Genomic DNA, 16026 nt, shown 5'->3' with positions numbered 1-16026 from the left:
AATACATATGTGTGTAAGTAACTGTGGTCTAAATTTCACAAGCAAAAAAAGGGTGGCCTAGGTCCTTTGGAAGTCGAATCATAACCAGGACCGCACTGGAAATCAATGCTATTTTGTTTCTTATTTGCCAGTTTGTTTTTAAACTAAATCGACCCCTGAACTGTGTTTGTGTACGCACACTGTTTGTCCGTCTCCTGTATTAACCTCTCGGATGTGTTTGTTTGTCGTGGTTTTTATTGCATGGTAAATAAACAAGGCCCGTACTTGCATTCCCTCCTGTTTCTCTGCATTTCTGCACATGCCTGTGTTGTTCTGGTGAAACCTGTCACCTTGTCCTCTGCTATGCTTTTGTCTGCCTGCTCCTCTTAGTGATGAAAGCACGCTTCTTTTTTGAAAGTATATTTTGTTTTCTTGGTTTTGATTTTAAACCAGTGTTTGTATTTGTTTGCTATAATTGCTGCGTTGTTGTTGTTTTTTGGAAGTCCCCTGACCTGATTAAAATGCTTTCTGTTTTCTCCTCTTATTGCCCTGGTTGCTGACCCCCTCCTTCCCACTTTTATTATTGTCTGTTGTGGTAAGTTCCTACCTTCAGGGCTTTTCTGTTACTTAGGGGAACCTACTGTATAGCATTGCAATGACATCTTTGAAGGACTGAGTTAACTAATTCATTGTTTTTGCTGTTTTAATTGAACAAATTGAATGCAAAACAAAAATATGTGATAAAGGCCCCTCCAAAGGTTTCCACTGACAACACCAGGAGTGGCTGGCTGGTTAGGGTTAGCTGGCTCAGTCCTGATGCTTTTTGTACATGTGCACTACCCTCCTTTTCACATTCACACCTGCTGCGTATTTGATATATTTTACCATGCAGAACTATTAGAAAACTGTTATCCAAGATGTTGACTGTTGTCTGTTTGCACCTTCACTCTCTTCTAGATACCAGTTCAGAGCTGCCACCTTGACCACCCTTTATCTGTTCTGTCTCTGGGGAGTTTGGGGCTTTCCTGTTTACTGTGCATATGTATTATTCATGTGTGTGCTATTTTTAAAAGGGTATTTGATTTACACACAGTTCAGTCTTAAGATCCTGGAGGGAGTGAACGTTTGCGGTCGTGCAGTTGAAATGTTCTCTGTCGTTTACAGCTCTCGTTGGTATTGTCTTCTCATGCCATTTACTGTATGTCTGCTGTAGAGCTGGTGGCCTTTGTTACTAGTCCTTGTTGTCTTTGTTACTTTGTCATATTTCTCTGTGCTTTACTGTACACCTGTTGCCAGTGCTGCTGCTGTACTTGTCTGTATCTGTTGGGTCTTGGCTAATTCAGTTTTTATTTGTTTGTTGGTAATACTCCGATCACTTCCATGGCTCAGTTTTCCACATCCAAAGGACACAAACGTTAGTGTTCCTGATTCTGCCAAAATTAAAAAAAAAAAAAAAAAAAAAAAAAAAGTTTTTTGCAGCTTTTTATCAAACTATTAAGTCAGATTTATTAAACATAAGGCATAGTGGTGTGCTGTTAGGCTCCCATTGCATGGCAGTTTGATCCATTCCTAGTTTTACTAGGAGTTTAATAAAACACACACCTGAGCTTGTTACCTGTACACTGTGGCTAATCAAGCCAGTAGTAAAACCTGGAATAGGTTTAAGCTGCTATGCAATAGGAGTCTTATTTCCATCCCTGTGCTGCGGAAGTGGAATTATTTCAGTTGTGAGATTTGCGTGTTAGTTCACAGGGCTTCATAGGTGAAAGGGGTTTGCTTTGAGACTAGCTGTCTGCACCAGGCTTGCACTTCACTTTGGTAAAGGCGTTGTAAAGGGTGATGGTTATTTAGGGGGTATCTAAGAGGAGTTTCCACAGCCTGAACCCTATTGGTTCTCATAGTGCTTTGAGGTCTGGGAGCAGGCTGAGCGAGTGCACAGGGCTCCTGGAGGGAAATGCAACGTATTTTAAATCCTTCTGAGCCACCCGTGTCTCGCTGAGCTTCCCCTGTTTGACTGGTGTCTTGATGCTTTGTTAGTGTGTGTTTATACCACACGTATCTCTAACTTGAGGGTAGTGCGTATATAAAGTCTCTTACTCGTGTGTTCTTTCTATATATATATATATTTTTTGATTTCAGTATGAATTGAACATTGATCCCCTGAACAATCTTTGCAGTGTTTTAACCCACCTATGTAATTGAAACCGTTCTGTTTGGATGCAGTGTTTAACACCTAAAGACAATCGTACAAACAGAATGTTATTTTATTTAATCTCCTGTAGCAAGGTAATCCTCAGCAACATATTCATAAACAAAGAGTCTGAGTGTCATTTACACGGCTCTTGCAGAAATACTGCTTGCTTTTGAAATCACTCATTTGGACAGATGCTTAGAATATCAATAGAAACTTTCTGTGAACTCTTGTAACCCACAAAAAGACGAGGAGCTGGTTTGTGAGTTGCATAATTGTGCCTTTATCAATTTAAATAGGTCGTGTACATTGCTAAAGCCTTTATCTATTTAAGTAGGTTGTGTACATTGCTAAACTATGAGCTAACCCTGTGACCTGTAAGATAAATCTCAGATTTCCTGTTCCACAGTATCCTCCCGGTCAGTGTGATTATATGTACTTTATTTAGCTGTGCAAACATTTACAAATGTGTACTGGAGCTATCGACCAATTAGATTGTACTGTGTTCTATGTGAACGAAGGTATCTTATAGTTTCCTAACCTTGACAGAGTTAATACACAATTGCTGGTAAACTATATATATATATATATATATATATATATATATATATATATATATATATAATTAATAAATATTTATATAATTTAAAATGAATGGTTTTCTTTCTTGAACTTTTTCTCACAGCAGATACTTAAAAATGACACTGCATTAATATATCAATCATTATTGTAATTTTGAACCCTATAAAAACAGAGCATCTATATGAAATATATCTCTTTGTTTTAAAGGATGGTAAGAGAATGTTCGGTACCTATTTCCGTGTCGGATTTTACGGATCCAAATTTGGAGACTTGGATGAGCAAGAGTTTGTTTACAAAGAGCCGTCAATCACGAAGCTGGCAGAGATTTCCCACCGATTAGAGGTAAGCGGAATGCACGCTCTGTATGGAAACCGGTCTCGTTGCTCCTGTCGTTCCTGATGTGTTCATTTACCCTGGGCTTGCTTCTTAACATTTTCAGGGATTTTACGGTGAGAGATTTGGAGAGGACATGGTGGAAGTCATAAAAGATTCGAATCCGGTCGACAAATGCAAACTGGATCAAAACAAGGTAGTGTGGGATTGTTCTGTGTGTCGGATTGTTTTCAGTGTTTGCCTGCTTGACTTGGCTTCCTCCAGTTTTGCCAAACCTGTCCGTTGTCTCATTTTAAACGTGCTATGCTGTCCAGTATATGAGGCAGTGGATTCGATGTAGAATGAAAGCGTTGAGCAGCTAAGCAATGCAATAGCCGCAGCTCCAGCCCCAAGCGGCTCCACTTCACTCAGTCCTGACTGTGTTCACATGCGTGTCTCAGGACCGCTGTTTGCACTTGGTTTGATTTGTTCCTTTCTTTCAGGCATACATCCAGATTACGTACGTGGAGCCTTACTTTGATAGCTACGAGATGAAGGATAGGATCACGTATTATGATAAGAATTACAACCTGCGTCGCTTCATGTACTGCACCCCGTTCACACTCGACGGCAGGGCTCACGGTGACCTCCACGAACAGTACAAGCGCAAGACGTTCCTGACCACGTCCCACGCGTTCCCCTACATCAAAACCAGGATAAACGTCATGCACAAGGAAGAGGTAACCCTGAACACTTTCAGCTCCAAACGAAACAAGACTCACCTGCCATTCCACTGTGTCTGAGGTCTGGGGCCCCCTCTGGTCAAGCTGATTCTGCGTGGCGGTCTGCAAGGTGTTTGAATTGTCCTGGAGGTGGAACCTGACCGTTCCTCAGTACTGCCTCTGAATTCCTGAAGTGAGCGTGTGGGTGGAAATCCGCTGTGAAGTCTGTTCTTCAGTAGCGTCCTTGTCACTTTTGTTAACTGTTCCTTGTAAAAAAAAATATGATTAACTGCTACAGCAGTCTTTGATGCGTCTTACACACCTACTGTATTTTCAGCCCTCTGTGACATTTGTTTTTAATGTTGTGCTTATACAACAGAAGACTAATGAAGGGATCATCCTGCATGCTGTTGGTTCTTTGGAACCAAACCCTTTGTAATGCATTGAAGTTAGGAGTAATGAGCTTTTTTCATCTTCTCCCAGGTCATTTCCACGCCCATTGAAGTTGCCATTGAGGATATGCAGAAGAAAACCCAGGAACTTGCATTCGCGACACACCAAGAACCAGCCGATCCCAAGATGCTTCAGATGGTACTGCAGGGCTCTGTGGGGACGACTGTCAACCAGGTCATTATTTATTAGAAAGCTTTGTGTGATTTTAAAGACATTGGAATCAGGTATGGAAAAACATGAAACAATATGCAAGGTGGCCCGTAACGTTTCTGTTGTGGAGTGTTTCCACTGTGAAGTGGCATCAGAGTCCATTACAGATGCAAATGCATTATATATCAGAGGTTCCCTAGACTGTGTATCTCACACCACGAATAATACAACACAGGGATGTGTATTCCAGGTTTTACTAGGAGCCTGATTAGCCCCAGTGTAGAGGTAACAAGCTCAGGTGTGTCGTATTAAACTTGTAGTAAAACTAGGAATGGATCAAACTGCTATGCAATGGGAGACTTGTTTCCATCCCTGCAATAGGCCATGTTCTAAAAGACACCAAGTATTTAGCTGCGGTGTTGCAAGTAACTGCCATTTACAGTAACCTGAGGTGCTTCTTTTCATACCAGAAACCCTTAGTGTGTGTTTCCTGTAATGCCACTGATTTAGAGCTGCACTGTACTCTTCATGTTCTGTATGGACTGAGTCACAGCTCTGTGCAATTTCTCTTCTCCTGAAATGCTTTCGTGAAAAACAATAGAAATTCTATCTTGGTTACAATGGGTGTCACTTGAAATCCTTCTCTTTGTGTTTTAAGGGTCCTTTGGAAGTGGCACAAGTGTTCCTGTCAGAAATACCCAGCGATCCCAAACTGTTCAGACATCATAACAAACTACGATTGTGCTTCAAGGATTTCACTAAAAAGTTAGATTTGTCTTCTTTTTGCCTTGTTTAAATACGGTTACAAATGTTGTTTATTTTTTTATTTTAAAGATTAAAAAGTACAATGATTTCCCATTGCTATTTATAACTATTCAACAATCAATAGAGCTACATTTATAAGTACTAAAGTAGACTTCAAATCAATGACAAACTTTTTCATTAGAAGGGACTTCCTCAAGGTCTTTCTACTTTCCAAAACACATATTCAAACAAATTACATTTCACATCCATAGTGCAATGGAAAGTGTTGATTGATGACTTCTTCAATATTTAAGCTTTTCTTTCCTGTGCCCCGCAATGTCAATTCCTTCCTTGCAGATTAAATAAGAGTTATTATTATTAATGGTAGTTCCACCCATATTTGGTTTCCTTCGCATTGAGCATTTCAGTTGATTCTCATCATTTTACACAAACGGAAAGGCTGCTGCTGTTTATGCTGTAATTTGGCACAACAAAAAAAATGTATTCGTAGTTCAAAATTAGAGATGCAGCCTAGTTTTGTTACAAGCTTATAGTTATACAATTTTGTTTTTTTGCACTATTAGGTGTGAAGATGCGCTGCGTAAGAACAAGAGTCTCATTGGGCTGGATCAGAAGGAGTATCAGCGAGAACTGGAGCGGAACTACCATCGACTCAAAGAGGCGCTCCAGCCTTTGATAAGCAGGAAGATTCCCCAGCTCTACAAGCCCATCTTACAAGTCAGTTCACACAGGTATGCCAGTCAAGCCACCAGGGCACATCCTGGAAGAGCCACAGTACCACGCAGGCCGGTTAACTGGGCGCTTCAGGAATCACGCCTGTGCGCAGGTAAAAAATAAGAGTTGCACATGCCTATTTTAATGTGGTGCAGATATAGCGTCTGCAATACAATGTTTTACACTGGCAGGGGATGCAAGTCTCAGCCCTGCATTTCTCTAACTGTAATTCTGGTCAGGCAGCTTGGTAACACTCCTGCATACATTAGCTCTGCAAATTTATCACAGTCCTGATGTAGCCATCCCATGTAGCCAGAGGCTGCTTATGAAAGATAACATGGAGGCTGTGTGGTCCAGTGGTTAAAGAAAAGGGCTTGTAACCAGAAGGTCCCCGGTTCAAATCTCACCTCAGTCACGGACTCATTGTGTGACCCTGAGCAAGTCACTTAACCTCCTTGTGCTCCGTCTTTCGGGTGAGATGTAATTGTAAGAGACTCTGTAGCTGTATAGTTCACACACCCTAGTCTCTGTAAGTTGCCTTGGATAAAGGCGTTTGCTAAATAAACAAATAATAATAATAATGGTGATTTTGTGATGTTGACTAAGGTGGAGACTGCTACCCTGCTTTCACTTGAACCCTGGGCTGAGAGGATAGTGCAGGAGCCCTGCTGTATATGGATTAGATGGACTTCTACCTCGATATGAAAATGTAATTCACACTGCAGTTTTTTTCTTTTTTATAGGGATTCTTTCAGCAGGCTGAGTCTCCGGAAACTGGATATTTGAAAGAACCCAGAACGTATTTATTCCTTTGTAAATATAAAGGTTTGTTCAATCACCAGTATTCAAGCCAGTCGGTGTAATTCTGGTACTTCTTCAAAACTGCAGAAAACCACTCACTGCGTTTTTGAACTGAAAGTGGATGTGAAGGGTCAAACTTGTATTATTGCCTGAAGTGTGCACATTATAAATGTTGTGTCCAAATGCCTTTCACTTCAGCCTATATACAACTTTTAAGGTTTTATTATTTAATCAAAGAACCAAGCACCTCTATTTATCAAAAAGTTTTGTTTTAGTTTTTTTTTTTTTTTTTATGATTTAGGAAGATGTTTTAAACGTTGTTTTATTACTTTAAAATATTTTACTACATAATAAATATTTTGATGTCGCTAATGGCTGGTTGTATTTGTTGTTTAATTTCTGAAACCCATGTATCTGTTCTTATATGGAAAGAAGAAACCGGGACAGTCTAACACAAACACATATGAGTTTTATTGAACTATTTACAAACAGGTCAAACAAGTGAGAAAGTACTTGAGGTGCATGCTTAAATTAATCAATATACACAGTTTGGTATCAGAATTTGGCCTATGGGACATACCACTGTTACATTAAGACTACAGAAAAAAAACTTAAAGCAGATCTTTATTATAGAAACTGTTTTAGCTCAATATATAATATCTTCATATAAAATGTTAACTCTTATACAATATTTTGCCCAACATAACCTTTCATTAACATTTACGGTTAAAAAAAACAAATCCTGTATGTAACAATAAAATGCACTACATTATAAACATTTTAAAACAATGTATGGTTCAGGTGAAACATTGTACTGTTTATTGACTTTTTAGAAAATGTAGCGTGCAAACAAAATCCAGATTAAAAAGGAACAATTACTGTACAAGGAAACAGAATAGAAAAGACTAACACAATAGAACAATTTGTATAGCTTAATACATTTTCTATTAAATGTGTATTTTTGTGTAAAAGACAGAGAGAATTTTATTTTACACAATTGTGCTTTACAATATATAAACTGAAGTAGAGACAAGAGGGGAGGGGAGCAGTTTGTAGATGGTCCCATAAATAAACAGGGCCATTTTTAAACAACTTTTTTATAGAACAAAAGATAAGGGGTGGAGGTGGAACATGAGGCTGGTGAGCATGAACTCAAAAATTCTGTCTCTTCAACAAGCCTCACTTCACAGTCATCAAAAAGCATCCACTTCCCCTCATAGTCCAACAGATTGCACAGGACTGGATCGGGGGCCTGGCTGCTAGGTGCTTTACATTCATTACTGCCGTTTCCATTCGCAAAGGCGCATTCCTTCCCATTTGTAGACAGACTGTCCGAATGATCGTTTGCAGAGCTTCGCTCACATTTTCCATTATCTGTTAGAGCACCGACTGTCTTTTCAGGGTTCACTGCTTTGCTGCTGGCCAGATCAAAGTTTGAAATGCTTCTCTGACCTCCAAGGAGCCCAACCCCTTCTGAAGACTTCTTGACATTGACTTTCTGTGCCGTGCTGTGCGATTTCCCACTCACGCTAAACGAGACTTCGCCGTCATCGTAGTCCTGTGGATCACAAGACCTGGCCGTCTCTTCATCCAGGGGCTCTGGTTTAAGGGAGTCCACTCCACTCTCCTCTTTGAGGTCCGTTCTTTGTATTTCTACGCTGCCAAGATCCATCATTTTAACATAGGTTGTGTAATGGCCGCTGCTGATGGTGACTCCGTTGTGCATCACTACAGCAAATAATTCATAGTGCTCCTTGGACGGCTTTGTGCACCACTCCTCCAGCGACAGCTTGAGCGGCGTCTGTAGAGGAGTGTTCACCTTAGACGGTCCGGCATAGGGATCAAACCTAAAGAAAGATACAAACAAGTGTTAACTCCACTGTCTTACATTGGTCATGAAGTGTTATTTATATGTATGGAATGAAACCACTCAGGAACTAGAACTGCTTCAGCTAGAAGATTTGTACTGTGTCAGACTGGGGTCCTACTTGCTTGCGGGTCACTTCAACTGAATACTAAGTTTCTTTGTCTAAACTGAAATACAAAGCTTTCATTTAATGATGAGCTCAGGTAAAATGCCTCAAGATGCTTGATGTTTCAACGCACCTTTGAAATGTGTGTTACACAATGTAATCCAAGCCCTAGCGCTAAACAGGAATAAAATGGCAAATGAAAAGAATACTACAATGTTATTACCATGATACAGATAAAAAAAAAAAAAACCTTTAAAAAAAAAAAGAACACCACCTTTTAGTTCTGTATAAAAGTGGTTCAGAGAGCAACTGCTACAGCTGTTGGCCTTTTTATTTGAAGAAGTCCTAGATCTGAAAGCACTCAAACTCCTTGAACTATTTAGAATAATAGTAGCATACTCAGAACTATTAGCAGCAAAGCACTTCAGATGAATGGTTACAACTTCTGGAGTTTTGTCAAATAAAAGGCTCCTTTCAGCTTCTGTATAGTGATGGCACGTTTCGCAGAAGTATTTGTCTTCCCCGACAATCCTCTCTACCGATGCAAACTGAGATATTGCCCACTTCAGGGTCTTTAATTCCATCTTGGGTTCAGGAGAGACTGAGAAGAAAAGGAAACAAGGTGGGATGTAAAAACCAGAGGCTTAGCCAGCACTGGACATTACATGGAGTAACTGAAGAGCTACTGTACGTACTCTCTGAACTATCTTCAACTCTACAAGGTTCATCCTCTTGTACCGGTACACTGATGTCTTGGAAATCCTCTCTCCTTTCGGTGTAACATTCGCACTCCAGGCATCGGGTTCGGAGCACCAACTGACCCTGAAACAACCTCTCCATCAGATCAAAACAGCACTGAGCTGCAAGACAAGAAGAAAAGAGAAGGTGAACATGGAACTGGAGAACATCTGAAGTAAACATCTTAAAGCGATCCCAGATAGAAGACACCTGAATATTAAACACACGTTAAAGGACAACAGAGTACATCTACATGTCCTTTATTTTTTATTTGGCCAATGGAACAAATGTTCTTATTTATTTTGTTACTGATTTAGACATTGAAATGTATTTTTTGTACAACTAAGTCGCCCTATATAAGAAATAAATAATAAGAGGTCACAAAATGATGCTACTATCACACTTTAATATCCCGGTTTCGTATTTTATCTTTGACTGTATTTTCACACTGCATGTACCTTAAACTGGGTTTTTGTACCTTACATTTAAAAATATTAATAATAAAAAAAAGAAAAAAAAAAAAAAAGTAAATTGGAAGTAGAAAACCCTGCCCAGTTTTTATATAACCCTGTAAAGCAGCAGCAACAACAGGGCGGGTGCACAGAGAGGCTTATAAATATATAGCCACCTATTACTCAAAATATGGAGTTACTTCACTATTTTAACTCCACTGACCTCATTTCTAAATCTAGTACTTCAGTTTGATTTTGCAGCTACAAGCATGTTTTGATAGATCACATGAGCACACGTGTGAGAAAATTCCCTACTGACCTGCAGAACTGCTCTTTTCTTTTTCTTCCATGGTTTTATTAACCTGTTTATTCGAAGCACAGTTTTCTTCATTTTCTCCGTTTTCAACTTTCACTGAGTCTACAGGATTCTTGAGTTCCTCAGCCACTTTCTCCTGCCCTTTATGTCCGGAATGTGTGCTCAGCTTTCCCACACTGCGAAACTTAGAGAAGATACTGGGCTGTTTGTTTGAAGACTTCAGCCAGCCAAGTTTATGATGTTTCTTTTTCTTCGCACCTCTGGCAATATCGTTTTCATTCTTCCCATCAGGATCATTCCCGTTGTCTATTCCTTCCTTCTCAGTCTCTATCCCGCTATCACTTGAAGACTTCCTTTTTGATCGTGTGAAGTGTTTTTTTTCTTCCACCGGCTTCTGTGTTCTGAGAGGTTTTGGCTTCTTTTTAAGATTGCCAGCCTCCGTGTCGCTTTTCCTCTTCCCATTCGCCTGTTTCTCGTCATCCTTCTCCAAACCTTCCTCCTCTGCGCTGCTGGCAGGTGGTGCGCTGCACTCCCCCCGAATGCCCTGCTGGGAGTCCTCTTCACCTCCGTCACCTGGCTTCTCCACCTGACTCTTGTGCTCTTTCTTTAAGGTTTCACAAGCCTCCTGGATGTAACTCAGGATACACTGCAGCACCTCCTGGGCGTCATGCTGTAGATATCCTTCATACATGGGGTTGAGCAGCCTGTCAAATGCATTTAAACACAGTATTAAATAAAGACCCATCCCTTCTTGCTTTTTTTTTTTTTTTTTTTAAATAGCTAAAAAGGAAATAATAATAATAATAATAATAATAATAATAATAATAATAGCAAAGTTGCCTCAAACTAAGTCTCCTGGAACCAAGTTTCAAGCCAATGTTCCTCAGCTTAAGAGATAAATGCACTCTACATCTTCGTTAAATTAGTGCAAGTGAAGTGTGTGCACACCAGTACAGGAGGACTGACACTACAACACAACCCGCAATAGAGGAGTGTAACTGGAACCAGTTTCTAATAATCCAACAGATGATATCTGCACTAATAGGTATCCAGATGCAGTGTCTTTACCGAAGTGTGTTCAGCAATCTCCTTGGTGGCGTGGCAAGATCCCCATCGGTGTGTTTCTCTGGATTGAGCAGATAGCTGGACTGAAGTTGATCCAATGACACCACCAGGCTATGAAAACTGACCAGCAGCTCAATATTCACCGGTAAATCCTCTTGAACATTTTCCTACAACAAAACACATGCCATTTTTAATAAAACGACAGCAATCTGCCAACCATTACAGAATGTTACAAGAAAATACTATATAAAAAAAGTAAAACTTCTTAAAAACTTACCCTCTCCACCTTTTTCACCTCATCGTCCTTTTGCTTGTCTTTCTTCTTTAAGATCAAATTGTACAAGTTCTTAATTCCAGTTTTAAAACCAGGACAGTAGTACAATACCTAGAAACACATTTTATAAGAATGTCCTTTAAAAAATAGTTGAAAATCAACTCGCAACTTCTACTCCTAGTAACAGTCTTATATTTAACTATAACATCATGTGAGAGTAATAAGAGTCAGCTTGGTATAAAACCATTACTCAAATAAGTTCAAAGTAAACCAAATGCATATATTAGAAAGCATTTTGATACAATTATAAAGTTACCTGTAGAATGCTATTAAGATAGCAGGTGTTGCCAAGGTTATTTAAACCCACAAAAGGTACCAGGCTTTCCCTTTTCTCATAGAGAAGAGGGGATGTGGGCGGGGGTGCAGGTACAACCTGGTCACAACTGAAGAAAAGTCAAATGTTAAAGATATAACAATTGTTGTAAACTCTAAAAAAAAAAAAAAAAAAAATGTGTACAACATTTTATGTGCTGGGGCTCCAAATTGTTAAAAAAATGTAACACATGATTAAGCTAGAGACACATGTAGAAATGAGAGTTTAGTGGATTTTCTGTTTTTTTAATTAATTTGATTAGTGGTGCCTAGATGCAAAACCATTTTTAAAAGAGTAGGATGGAAATAAGACTCCCATTCCATAGCAGTTCGATCCATTCCTGGTTTTACAAGACACACGAGCTAAGTACCTATACAGTGTGGCTTATCAAGCTCGTAGTAAAACCTGGCATGGGTGAAACTGCTAAGCAATCAGAGTCGTATTTTCATATTTAACTGAAATGTGGAAGCCGCCAACCTTTCTGCCACAACCGGTTCTGGAGCAGTCTGTTCCTCTTCCTGTGTCTCAGAGAAATCTAACGCCCTTTTAGTTTCTTTTTTATGGAAGAACTTAAGAGACAGTCGGTTCTTCTTGAGAGGGCTGCCCTTTGCTGCTCCGTTTTCATTGTGTACAAGGCCAGGCATCGTGTTGCTGCTTTCCACAGTATCAGCACAAGGACACGGTGTTATTACATACGCTACAAATAACACAACCAAATATACAAGTTAGTCATCATTTAGCGAAAGGGTCACAAAAAGAACATGTGTAAATTAAATATTTTCAAAAATGACAGTAAAACTCTGATCAAAGTGTCTATATGATATTCCACAAAGTTCCAAACAATAGGACCAGAAGGAAAAGCAAGGGAGTTCAGCTTCACGCAGCTTGAAAAATCCTTGCTGTAAAGTGTGCAACGATTTAAAAAAAATAAATAATAACATTAACTAAAAGTTACAATACTAAGGTGCAGAAAGTGCTGTAGGTACCGCACCTCGCACAGACACCACGCCCCCTAAACTAGTCAAACTATTACATATTGTATACAAAACACGGCGGTATTCAACTTAAGAACACACATCAGCTTATAGTTCAGTAAACAGAATTCCCATCCTTAAACTAGGAGGCTGTGTGGTCCAGTGGTTAAAGAAAAGGGCTTGTGACCAGGAGGTCCCCGGTTCAAATCCCGCCTCAGCCACTGACTCTGACTCATTGTGTGACCCTGAGCAAGTCACTGAACCTCCTTGTGCTCTGTCTTTCGGGTGAGACGTAGTTGTAAGTGACTCTGCAGCTGATGCATAGTTCACACACCCTAGTCTCTGTAAGCCGCCTTGGATAAATGCATCTGCTAAATAAACAAATAATAATAAACTGCTGGTAAAGTTTTTTTTTTCATGTTATCCGTACTCTGATTAATATAATGTTAATAGATAAAAGTGCAGGTACAAGCTATAGACGCTTGCATCATTATTCCTATGACTATTAAACTACAACGGTGGGTGTGAATTTCCTTTAGAAACCCATCAGATCTTACAGTAAAGATAAAACACTCAGTCCCGCCACACGCCACCCTTGCTGTGAATACACGTGTGCTGACGATTTGTAAAACAAAAACCAAAAGCAAATAACGACTAAACATCACTTTACTGTAATGCAATTTATATTTTTATTATTATTATTTACGCACATCACATAAAAGGGTTTCTTTTTTTCATTTTCTTACGAAAAAATCTCCTAGACTTGACGCTGGTCGTTGTAAGTGTACTAGTGTAGTGACGCAGCCATCAATGCAGAACAACAACAACCTGCTACTCCCCGCTTCCGCGGCACTCCTTCCAACTAGAGAAGAAAAACGCAACCTCTACATTAGTTTTTTCTTTACAACTGCCATTTAATAAGGTATTCGTTAACAACAGACTTTAAACGACATTTTATTTTGGAGTTATTTCCTTTTCACCAGCGCGAATCACTCAGAATAAAAAGAGTGAGCACGCCATAGGAAAAGCGGACTACAACTACTTTTCAAATAAACTTAAAGGGCTAATAATTAACTTACTCACCGTCATGAAAACGCTACCCATGCTTTATTTGTAAAGTATTATTTTTATTATTTCCCACAGATTTAATCCTAGCAACCGGCACAGAACTTGGCGCTTTTTCCCGCAACAAGACCCCGCCCGCGCGCTTGCTTTTTTTTTTTTTTTTTTTAGGTAGTCAAAAATAATGCCTGTAGAAAAATAAATCGGTCGTTTGAAAATGCATCTCGGTAACGAAAAGCGTATTAAAACGTGATTTGTGTTATTTGAATTGAAAACACGTGTGCCTTGTTTTACTTTTATGAAGGCAATTGTGTGGTTTCCCCCAAACCGGACCACGTGATTACTTCAGCATTTTGAAAGCGGCGGGCGACATATAGTTATATTGAGATATGTGTTGTGTTTTTATTATTTTGGGGGAAACTTTAGTAGTTATTACCTAATGCACTCATAACATACCGTTTCTAAAAAAAAAGATAAAGCCAATACACTTTAGTTTGGAAATGGAAGCAACATGTACAGTTTTAAATTATGTACAACATTTGACTAATTAACAAGAGTCGCCCCAAATGTATTTTGTGTTAATAATTCATTTGTACAGGGATGACAGTAAGACTCCCACTCCATAGCAGTTCGATCCAGTCCTGCTTTTAGTACTATAGGTTTAAGACACACATGAGCTCGTTACCTATACCCTGGGGCTAATCAAACCGACCCGTGATATCAAGCGGATCCTGCCTGTGTAATTAGTCATTAACAATGCGAAATTCAAAAACAGCCGCTGCACAGAATAATGATCAAAGTAAACGGGGTGCATTCACCTGGTTTAACGAGCTCTGCCCCTCGTAGTCTTTGTAAAACAATAACAAATGCCTCCTCGCTTGGCTTCTTTCTTCCACAAACTTAACGTCTTTGAAATGTACCTGTTTGGCACAGAGACACGCCCCCGGTGGACCTCGTTCATCACGATACGGGACACCTTCCAGTACCCCTCGCGATGTGAGAGGCTGAGCCGTACTGTACTGGTTACAGGAGGTGGGATTTGTGTGAGATCAGAGAAGCACGAATGAAAGATGTGTGGTGCTATTGAGACAGCGATGGGTAGCGAAGCTGCCTGTCTTACACCGGCCGTTGTGTCGTGTGCTTTTGTAAAAAGGCTGCAGTCTCACAATAAAGACGTCAAACTTCACAGAAACACATCGATTCATAAAAGCTAATTTAATCTTGTATTTGTTTTCTGTGTGCCATTTATTTTGATTGTACTGTCCATCCCCTCTGTTACTGCTACAGGGAATGTGTCTTCTGTTTGTGTGGAGAGGCTGGGTACCAGCGCTCCCTCACATCCTCAGGGTCATTTGGAACAACGAGTGGTATTAATGAGTCTAGGTAAGTACATCAATACAAATGTTTGTTTATTATTGTCTTTGTCAGGTGTGCAGTTTTCCCGTTTAAAACAATGTGAGTACCCTATATTTTAATCCTCAAACAAGCACTTTTCACTGTTTATATTCCATCACATTGTGTCCAAAGAATTCATATTGACTCCCAAAAGCACTTCTGCAGGTCATTTGAAAAGGGCTGCTTCAATCTCTGGATAACTGTATTAATTAAACTTCCCACTAGGTGGCAGTATATCTTTCAATGCTTTTTTTAAAATTTCAGATCTATTCACTTCACTGCTCCTTATTCAGCTCGCTATGAATAGCTACTGCTGATACTGTCATTACGAAGCGTGCCTAGGAAAAGTGACCATATGTGCCTGCACCTTATTAGAAACACTTTCTTTATGTTCTGGATCACAGTGTAGAGTACTACTGTTAAATAATCTCAATTTCCGTCATACTACAATCCACGACCGCTCCAATGAACAGAAACAGCGTTACACGCTAACTCCAACCCCATCACCAATCCCCAACCCCAACCCCAACCCCATTCCCATCTCCCAACCCCCAACCCCCAACCCCCATCCCCAACCCCCATCCCCAACCCCCAACCCCAACCCCATTCCCATCTCCCAACCCCCAACCCCCAACCCCATCCTCCAACCCCAACCCCAACCCCCATCCCCAACCCCCAACCCCAACCCCATTCCCATCTCCCAACCCCCATCTCCCAACCCCAACCCCAACCCCA

The 16026-nt window shown here is 40.0% G+C and overlaps 2 protein-coding genes across 9 annotated transcripts in view; one reads left to right on the top strand and one right to left on the bottom strand.

Annotated features, from left to right (window-relative positions):
- Positions 1-7043, top strand: part of LOC117416890 (dedicator of cytokinesis protein 7) — a 47080-nt gene extending 40037 nt beyond the window's left edge. For 4 of the 7 annotated variants that reach the window (XM_059035208.1, XM_059035206.1, XM_059035202.1 and 1 more), the window contains 7 exons: positions 2969-3094; positions 3192-3281; positions 3568-3804; positions 4270-4413; positions 5048-5154; positions 5718-5885; positions 6612-7043. In XM_059035208.1, coding sequence (XP_058891191.1) covers positions 2969-3094; positions 3192-3281; positions 3568-3804; positions 4270-4413; positions 5048-5154; positions 5718-5885; positions 6612-6654 — 915 coding nt within the window. In that variant the 3' untranslated portion in view covers positions 6655-7043. Of the gene's footprint in view, positions 1-2959; positions 3095-3191; positions 3282-3567; positions 3805-4269; positions 4414-5047; positions 5155-5717; positions 5886-6611 lie in introns of all 7 variants that reach the window. The other 3 variants (XM_059035207.1, XM_059035205.1, XM_059035203.1) reach the window with 1 other exon arrangement.
- Positions 7044-7118: 75 nt separating this feature from the next.
- On the bottom strand, positions 7119-14852 carry LOC117416629 (ubiquitin carboxyl-terminal hydrolase 1-like). Of its 2 annotated transcripts, none has more exons than XM_034027897.3 (9): positions 14715-14852; positions 12338-12557; positions 11804-11930; positions 11491-11598; positions 11217-11380; positions 10152-10852; positions 9338-9502; positions 9042-9243; positions 7119-8516 (listed from the first exon to the last, which is right to left on the bottom strand). In XM_034027897.3, exons 2-9 carry the CDS (start codon positions 12502-12504, stop codon positions 7754-7756), a joined length of 2397 nt encoding a protein of 798 aa, XP_033883788.3. In that variant the 5' UTR covers positions 12505-12557; positions 14715-14852; the 3' UTR covers positions 7119-7753. The 2 variants fall into 2 exon arrangements, with proteins under 2 accessions (XP_033883788.3, XP_033883787.3); XM_034027896.3 differs by lacking the exon at positions 14715-14852 and adding an exon at positions 13918-14145.
- Between the last annotated feature and the right edge of the window lie 1174 nt (positions 14853-16026).

This window comes from Acipenser ruthenus, chromosome 12 (assembly GCF_902713425.1).
Source record: "Acipenser ruthenus chromosome 12, fAciRut3.2 maternal haplotype, whole genome shotgun sequence".
Taxonomy (NCBI): domain Eukaryota; kingdom Metazoa; phylum Chordata; class Actinopteri; order Acipenseriformes; family Acipenseridae; genus Acipenser; species Acipenser ruthenus.
Note: the sequence above shows the minus strand (reverse complement) of the source record. Positions and strands in the feature narration are given on the sequence as shown.